Below are 9831 nucleotides of genomic sequence, written 5' to 3' on the forward strand. Positions count from 1 at the left end.
AGATCTACAGTTTGTAGAATTACACCAATATAAATTTCCTAGTTTTGATCATTGTAGAAACATTGTATGTTATAATATTGGGGGAAGCAGACATACAGGAAATCTCTGTACTGTTTGGTGCAATTTTTGGTGGTAGCATTAAAGTTAGTTCAAAGTAAAGGTGAAGAAAAGAGTGTTTTGGTCTGCTGTTCTGTTTTACAGTGGTTTAAAGCAGAACCCTTAAGACCAGCTTCATTTTGTCCCAAGGAAATTTGAATTTAATAACTTCAAGCTATAATGTAAAACTTTGCTATAAGATTGAAATTATGAAATGGGGCAACACTATTTCATATGGTCTTGAGCAGAACATACAAAAAATATGTTATCAAACACTTTTTGTTGTTTCTACTACCATATTCTATGAAAGAAAAATTATTTGAAGTAACAGACTATATAAACAGCAGTCTCAAAATGAAGTTCATAAACACGAAAAAATATTTAATGACAATACTCTTGAAATTATACATCTCTAAATACCACCACAGTCCTACAATAAAGTTTGTTTTAACCAGGGGCGGGGAGTGGGTGTTAGCACAAAAAGGTTCACTTAAATAGCAATTGAGAAAGAAAGGGAGAACTCCTTTGTGAGTGGTTTGCACTATTTGGTTTATGAACAGGGTGAACTGAAAGAAAACCTGATTTTAACTACAAAACATACAGCTGATCAGAACTGACTAAAGAACAAATTTTCTACATTTTTAGGTGATCTTTCAAAATCAGTTCTCTGTTCTAAACGATCCATTAATTACTGGGGATTCAAGCTCACCCCTTTATCATTAAAATACATATTCATAAAAGTTTTTACAGTTGGGCTGTTCTAGTTACAAATAGCTTCTACTTTTCTAGGACATAATTTCACTTTGTTTAAGCAAGAATTCATTAAAGAAGCTATAAATAACCCTTAAATATTTAGCCATGAATAGAGGGTGGACTGGCATTGATGGCTTATTTTAGTACTAATGCAGAATGCTTTTTAAAAGCTACATTTTAGCATGCATCAAGCTAATTATTAACACTTGCAGTATAATTTTCAATGTTAGACTAAATTTATCTTTAAGGAACTTTACTACAAAGTAACAAAGTAAATATGTTATCTAGGTATTTACTAGTATTAAAGTAGGCTTAAAGAATGAAAATGTTGGAAAGATTAAAATATAAGAAAATTTTATTTGAAAAATTCATTTCATTCATTTTTTTTTTTTTTTAAAGCATCTAGACAAACTTTCCTTCTCTCCCAAAGGTAATCCCAGTGAAAACTATACAGAAGGGGGAGAAGTAGTTCCTATGGAATTGTAAAAATTCAAGAATCTGTTGTGTGGTATATACACATATGAATCAAAGACATTTCCATATTCAGTTCTAAATCATAAAGTTTGCAACATTTTAGAGACCAAGTTTCATAAAATTTTTACTTGAAAAGAAATACTTTACAAAATATCATTCTTCCAGTCAAAGAAACTTTCCCATGGGGTACATGTAGCTTTCTGCCTTAAAGATTACAGTCTGACATTCAAAGGGAAGAGGTTTTTGTTTGTTTGTTTTTCTTTCTTTCTTTCTTTTAAATAGCCACCTAGCTTACAAAACCTATGAGGGAAGTAGATTTTTTTTAAAGTGCCTTTAAAATGCAAAAGCAAGTAATATAATTGTTGAATCTATTTGATATCTTAAAAGATTCTTTTAAATGGTCCATATGGTACACACAACATCACAGCTGGTACAAAACTGCTTGTATTTAGTTTAAAACACAAAAGCAATGCATATGAACTGTGTTCTTTGAAAAATAATTCAAAATTGTAAGGCCAACTTAGTAGTCAGAAAATTAACAAAACAAGCTGAATATTAATGTATTCAAACATTTACTATGATTTTTGCAATATCACTGATAAGAGAACTTGCTACCAAACTAACTCAAAACACCTTACTTCAAACTACATGTAACATATTTTGCTTATACATTCTAAAAATGCACAACTAGGTTTCAGGATGTAAACTCCCATTTCCTAGTTTTTCTGTTGCAATCTGGCAGCTTTGAACTTTGAAACCCTTTTTGCAGGTTCTTCTGATACTTCTGACAGAATTTCTTTTCGTTCCGGAATGGTGGGTAGTACAGGATGAGCAATGGCTGGGTGTGGTGTTAAAGAGGATAAAAATTCTTTTTCTATTACAGTTCCAGAAAAAGCCTAGAAGACAAAAAGTCAGATTCATGGTAATAAACCTATAAATAAGATGCCATAAAATCTTTACTTTATTCACCAATTAGACATTTATTCTCACTAAAAGTAAATTCACAAGATTTGGGGAAATATAATATTTTAACATCAGAATATGAACTGTTCAGAGAGAAACTGAGTACCATTAAATTTTTCCTATTTACACCACCAAAATATAATTTTTATAGTGCACATGCAAGGAACAATATGCAAAATGCCTATTTTGTCTGGGAAAAAACAAAAATGATAAATAAAGGGGCCCTAAGCTTTTACACATTCTATTATGTCTAGATCTAACTGTGAAACAATATGTATTTAAATTAAAAAAGATATTAGGGTGTCAAATGCAGACTCCGGTGCATCAGTTGGTACATGATCTCTGGAGGCCATGTTGCCCGCTAGCCAATATTTTATTTTCAATAGTACTGACATCTCTTTAGTGGTTATACGATTATTTGAGTATTTTACTGCATCCTGTTTTAATTTTATTTAAGAGATCAGTGGAATCTGAAAAACGAAAGTGTTAACACTATTGTGATTAACTATAGACTTTATAATTTTAATGCAATTAAATTTAGAAACAGAAATTAGAAGGATTTTTTTAAAAAAATGTTTTTTTAATTGTTGATAGACATTTATTTTATCAGACATTTATTTTATCTATTTATTTTTATGTGGTGCTGAGGATCGAATCCAGTGCCTCACATATGCTAGGCAAGCGCTCTACCACTGAGCCACAACCCTAGCCCCAGGAATTGTTTTTAAGATTTCTGGTATTTTAAACCTCTCTCATTACATTTTCTAAAAACTTAAGTACAAACTAAAATTTGACATGTAAACTTTCATACATATTTTGCTTCTCTTTGTCTATCAAATGTTCAAAATTAGTTAAGACAACAGTTGAAAAGCCACGATCCTCCATCCTACTGCACCACTTAAACAAGAAATGCTACCTTCTTCCCAAAATATTTGGGGAGTATAGCTCTTAAAAACAGTCCAAAGCTTACTTTTCTAGAAACTCCATTTTATTATGCTGAGCACAGTCTTCATATCATCTTTAAAACACTTCTGAAAGACCCAATCGTTTGGTATTTAAAAGATACTGAGAATGATTTTTAAAACTACTGCTATAATCACGAACTATTCATTTTGATGTTAAAAAATTTATTTTTTAACATAAAACAGCTATTATAACAGCTATTATAATAGTTCAATACAAAATACAAAGCTCATAGGGTGAAAATAAGTTCCATATTCTAACTCTAGTTATACTATGATACTTTAAAGTTCTTACAAAAATCAAATTTTCAAGCTTTTATTGGCAAACGTATTACCTGTTTTCTAACAGTTATTATCGCAGACTATTAAATAAGATATTTTCTGGGTCACATAAGATCATTCTACTAGGGGAAGAGGAGACCAATCTAGTTTTATGTATGGTCCTCTAAATGCTAACGATCTCTATCCACAATTACCTTTTAGCATATTTGGTACAAGCAGAACCACAGAGTATAAGCAATGACATTTTTACAACTAAACTTATATATAAATATATTTTTACATGTATCTGATGTATATATAAACGTGCACATTGGTTTGGTTCAGGTATGAGTATTCCAGTCTTCCTAAATACTTTATTTATTTTTTTAATGTTTATTTTTTAGTTCTCGGCAGACACAACATCTTTGTATATGGTGCTGATGATCAAACCAGGGCCACACGCATGCCAGGCGAGCGCGCTACCACTTGAGCCACATGCCCAGCCCTTCCTAAATACTTTATAAATTGAAAGCTTTAAGTACCCATCAAAACAAGAATAAAAATATCAAATCTGGGTACAATGGAAACTATACCATATTATTTCATTGATAGGAATTCTTATTTCAGTATTTCTCAACCTGTCTTCCACTTCTAATAACTGTATGCAACATGGTGGGCAAAACATGAGTGTGCCCCAATTTTTCTGATGGTTCCATCAGATTGAAAAATGATCCCATAACCAGTCAAGTTTTGTTTCACTGGAACAGGCCAAAACATAGAAAAATTATTTACATTTTTCTTCAACTCCACCAAGGCACTTGGTGCCTTCATCAAAGCACCAAGGCACTTCTATTCAAGCTAACAGAAAATGACTATAGTCTGGTCCCCTGGTAATTTATTTAATATAAACTGCTAAATGATTTTCTAGCTAAAAGTTATACCACATGTGCCACTTCAGATATTTTTAAATTGCCACTGTACCAAAATAAAACTTCAAAACAGGTTATTTCACTAAAACAAATTTTTGAACTATTTTAATACCACAATTGTGTTTGCTAGTGACTATTTTTAACAAATTATTATCCAAAAAGTACAAATCTAAGACTAATTAGATCCTATAACTTTTCCAACTAAATAGTAAAAATTGCAAAGATACTATAGAAATAGAGATACACACCTCAGATGTTCCTGATAATGGCAAATGTTTCTTTTGATGATTTTCTTGTTGTGGGTCTTCTTCTAAAATGCTTTCACTGGTGTCACTACAAGTGGCTTCTTCACAGCTAATACTCCTCAAAACTCCCCGCCTATCATCAAATTCAGCAGCACTGCTTTCACTGGTATCACTACAAACACTATTTTCTCTGCTTCGAGACTTCAGGATAGATTTACGAGGAACATATTCTCCATTCACAACATCAACAAAGACTCTATATTGAAAAAATACACACACCTTAAATCATAAAACAAAGTAACTTTACAAGAAATTTTTAAAATCTCAAAATTAATCTGAAACTTTTCGTTGGAAAGTTTCCATCTAAAATATTTACATTCAAAGTAATTTCACAGCCTTAAATAACGTATTTTTGGAAGACATGACTTTTTTGTCTAACAAAATATAGCATGTTAATTATAAACATATTGTAGGTGATAACATCTAGGTGATCTGCAAAAATTCTATGTAGTTTTATACCCACTAATAAGACATTTGGCAATTTTCACCATTTTACAAACATGTCAAAAATAGTTAAGCAGTTTCAAATGATAACTTTTTCAACAAACACCACAACAAAAAACTGAAACAGTATAATTAATTTTTGCTCTGAAAAGGAAAACTACATGTCAAGCATATTATAACTATAGTAGGAAAGAAAGTATTATCCTAGCCCATTGTAAGTATTAGCTTTCATTTGTAAACTTAAGATGAAAGACTTTTTGCCTAGACCAGTTGGGAATGCTTCAAAGGCACTAGTAAAGAAAAGAAAATGAAAAAATAACCAAACAACGTTCCAACCGCTTTGGACTGGGCTGTTGCAGTGGTGCTTTTCAAATGCTAAGCTAACTTCATCAGAACACTTAATTTTTCAGAATCTTCTGGATTACAAACAATCTTTTCCTATAAAAGTCCAGTTAGAAAAAAAGGAATCTGCAGATTACACTACAGTCTGTGACAGATATTACTCACCTGTAAATGTCAGCAGGAGTCCTGATTGTAGGCAGCTCTTGAGCAGAATGACCACTTCCAGTGTTGTTCTTTCGTTTACGTTTGGCTTCTTCTTTCTTTTCACTGAATTTTAAAGTGGTATTTTTTCCAGTATTTATTCGAACCTAAAAATTTCACAACAAAAAAATTAAAAATCTCTTGGGAAATTAAATCAAGGACCAAAATAAAATATAAATTCAAGAAGTAATAGTTAAAAGAGACAGAGCTAAAATTCTTCAGTACTGAAATAATATGCATTATCAGGTAGGGTAAAGAAGTCCTTATCATATTTCTATAATGCTAAAAATTATATTTTCTTTAGTGACTTATTGTAGTTGTGTCTTTATTATTATATAGAAAGCAAAAAACATTTAAACTAAATGCTAGATTTATCTTAAACTTCACTTCACCTTACTCCATTACTTTGGTATAAGTTTTAGACTTAAATTATACATTTCAAAACAAAGGCACAATTAACCAAAAGAAAAATTCAGTAAGACTATAACATTTAAGCCATAAAGTAATATCAGATAATGTTTAAGTATTCCAAAAATTTTTAAACATTTTTAATTTTAGAAACTGAAGGTCTGAACACTAAAAACTAATCCTGTTCAGGATTATAATACTTAGCATTAAGGCCACATTTTCTATGTTAGTAACTGCTCTTTCCCATAACATTCCTACAAACATTATTTATTCTTCCTGTTTCATCTAAATGGAAATAAGAAAACTTAAAAGCATCACAAAACTTTTTTCTAGCTAATCATTCCTGTCAAATTTTCCCAAAGAATTCCAATGATCCCTTTAGTTTGATGTATTAGAATACGTGAGTGTGTATATGTGTGTAAATCGTGCGCACGCACGCGCGCACACACACACACACACGTGTATATATATATATAATTATTTCACTTCCTATTAGAACAAGGATAACTTAAGAAACCTAAAATGTATGAAGTATGGTTATTCATCACAGGCACTTAACAATGAACCATAATTCTGAACTCTGAAAAGGAAAACTACATGTCAAGCATATTATAACTATAGTAGGAAAGACTTTTTGCAAGATTTTTTTACAGGCAAGCAAGTACCATGGGTCAAAGGCACATTTGATTTATTACCATCTCTATGTCTTGTAGACCTAAAGATTTCCTGAATTAGAAAGATGAATTCCTAGAGGTACCTTATACACTACATGGGCACAGAGAGGGCAGAGGTATACTTAAGGTAGCCCATGCTTCCTTCAACCAAACTCAGCCTGCTTTGATCTATTTTAAATACTAAAATTCTACAAAAATTATGGAAGAAATAAAAAGGCTTTTGATACAAAAGATAAATCTGAAAACCTGGATTAAAAGATCTCTACAATCATCCCCAGCTCTAAAATGCCTAAATTCTAAACACATCATATACAGATGTTTATATTTGTTAGAAAAGGAAGAACTGACTTTCTCCTAAATTTTTCCTTTTTGTCCATGATGTTCTTATTCATTGATTGCTGACACAGAAAACAAAAACCTGACATAATAGAAAATTAAACTAATATAGTCACTCCCAACATACTAAACATACCAAAATGCCCACAATATAATTAACTACAGAGTTCTTACGAAAACTCTCTGTAGTAAGGACAGGTGGAGCTACAGTAGCTTCAATTTAAATATGACTCCCTTCCAGATCCCAGCTCAAATTACATTGTGGCTTCTCTGAACTATGGACTAATACTAGCTAACTAATTAGAATATCCCCCCCCCACCTTTTTTTCTTTTAAGATAAATTGGTCAGATTAAGAGGCAAAAGATGATTTTCCTATTTGGCAGTATCAATATTCATCACTGTTACTTTTCTCTTAAAAAATATCATAGATGGTATTTAATGTTCAAATTAAATGAAAAATTAGTAAAGTTAAAAGAATACAAACCCTCTTAGGTTCAACTGTATGAGAAAAATATATTGTTGGTACAGAATTATCTCCAATCCCTAAAGCATTATGGTCATTTTCATTATAGCCATCATCACTGTTGTCTTCATCATCTTCTTCATTACTGTGACAAGAACTTGAACCATTTACTGAACAGTTCAACTGACTATTCACTTGTCCACTGAATTGTTCTGAATGTGTAACATCCTTATGATAACTGCTGGGAGTAAGGGAGTTTGTTTCTTGATGTATCACATTCACATTTGTGTTTTGACCTTCCTTCTCCTCTTCAGAAGAGGTTGTGTCTTCTCCATTTGCAATCACAGCATCAGGCTTACTAGTATAGAAAAAGAGAATATTAATAAAATAAAACAAAAACACTAGAATTTTACCTATTCGAATTTTCATCTTATTTCAGGGGGTTACAAGATTCTTTTTTTTAAATATTTATTTTTTATTTGTAATTGGATACAATACCTTTATTTTATTTATTTATTTTTATGTGGTGCTGAGGATTGAACCCAGTGCTTTGCACGTGCTAGGCGAGTACTCCACCACTGAGCCAGAACCCCAGTCCTGGGTTACAAGATTTTGAATAAAGTATTGTTTTAAACTAGAATTCTAGGTTAAAAAAAGGATAAAAATATTTTTATGTGAATTAAAAAAAATTAGTTTCGCCATTTCTGTACATTGTACTTTTCACACATAAGTAGAATATAAAGTTTAACTTTATCTTTGAATTTTGGCCAAAAATATAAACATAATATCAATAGTACAACAAGAAATTCAAAGAATATGTATTTCTATTAAAGTAGAAGTTAATGCCACATAATTGTGTCTTTATTTCTTTTTCTATCCTCAAGATATTTTAAAATAATACAATGATGTATTATTGTAATTTTAAGAGAGAAAATACATATACATATGTACATGAATATACTTACATTTATACAAATGAATATACACTTATCATGCTTCATTCTATAAAGGAGTTGAGGACCTTATAAAAATAACAAAACCAAAAATGCAATAGACCTGAAATAACATCATGCAAAAATAGAAAGGGAGTCATGACTAAGAAAATCAGAAGATCCAATACTGGTTTTAAAAAGTGAAATAGTACCAGTTAATCAAAAAGACCTAAGAATTTATAGGTGAAATGGTAGGGGCAAAATCTTTTGTGTTTCTTGTCTTATTTTTCACAGAAACTAATTACTGCATATGGTACATCATTTAAGCAAAATAGTGTAGAAACTTCGGTAGTAGCAGACTTCATTTAGCATTTTGAGAATTCTAAGTAAGTGCTAATGTGTATTACAAATAGCAGTTTAGTAAAGTTTCTCATACATAAAACTACCTGATCAGATTACAAACTGCCGATTCAATAAACAAAAAAGTTTGCAAGTGGAAGGCAAGGATAAACATTTAATAATTTCAAGTTAAAATTCAAAGCAAACTTTTTTATTTTTTTAGTAGTTGTAGATGGACACATGCCTTTATTTTATTTGTTTATTTTTATGTTGTGCTGAGGATTGAAGCCAGTTCCTCACACATGCTAGGCAAGTGCTCTGCCACTGAGCTACAGCCTCAGCCCCAAACTTTTCTTTTTAAAAAGTCAAAGATAAAACATCTTGGAGTACAGCATAGAAATACTTCATTAAATTTAATATTTAATGCATCCATAATTATTAAAAATCGACTGTTATAATTACTTCATTATACAAAATATAGCTCAACTCTTAAAAGAAGAAAATGGAGATGTTTATCTTAAGCATGTACATGCACATGCACGAGAATGTACATAAGCACACAGACCTAAAAAAGTACTCTAGAGAATTAATATTTATTTGGGGGGGAAAGATTATTGATAATTTATTATACCTTTCTGCATAAAAACAAACTTATTTTGGAAAATTTATTTATTATTAGATACCTATCAAGTTCACCCAGCAATTCTTCTTGTCTCTCTAGTTCTTCAAGTCGAGCCCACAGTTCCTTATCAGCAAGCAAATCCTCAGATTTTACTTCATTTGCAAAATTTGCTTCAAAAATATTTGAAATTTTTGGTTTGGAATGAGGTTTATGAGCAATTCGTTGTTTGGCTATTTTGAAAAAAGACATGAGTGTTAACAGTTAATCTTAAAAAAACACAAACCCAGACTTAGTTTTGATTTTAAGAGCAAACGGCCTATTGAGAC

At 30.9% G+C, this 9831-nt stretch overlaps 1 protein-coding gene across 3 annotated transcripts in view; it reads right to left on the bottom strand.

Annotated features, from left to right (window-relative positions):
- Positions 1–451: 451 nt before the first annotated feature.
- The window catches only part of Uri1 (URI1 prefoldin like chaperone), a 66758-nt gene continuing 57378 nt past the window's right edge, over positions 452–9831 (bottom strand). For all 3 annotated transcript variants that reach the window (XM_076838344.2, XM_076838346.2, XM_076838345.2), the window contains 5 exons: positions 9567–9735; positions 7634–7970; positions 5695–5837; positions 4687–4939; positions 452–2219 (listed from right to left, as the gene is read on the bottom strand). In XM_076838344.2, the coding sequence (XP_076694459.1) occupies positions 2040–2219; positions 4687–4939; positions 5695–5837; positions 7634–7970; positions 9567–9735 (1082 nt within the window). In that variant the 3' untranslated portion in view covers positions 452–2039. The remainder of the gene's footprint in view (positions 2220–4686; positions 4940–5694; positions 5838–7633; positions 7971–9566; positions 9736–9831) is intronic.

The sequence above is a fragment of the Callospermophilus lateralis genome, chromosome 18, assembly GCF_048772815.1.
Source record: "Callospermophilus lateralis isolate mCalLat2 chromosome 18, mCalLat2.hap1, whole genome shotgun sequence".
NCBI lineage: Eukaryota > Metazoa > Chordata > Mammalia > Rodentia > Sciuridae > Callospermophilus > Callospermophilus lateralis.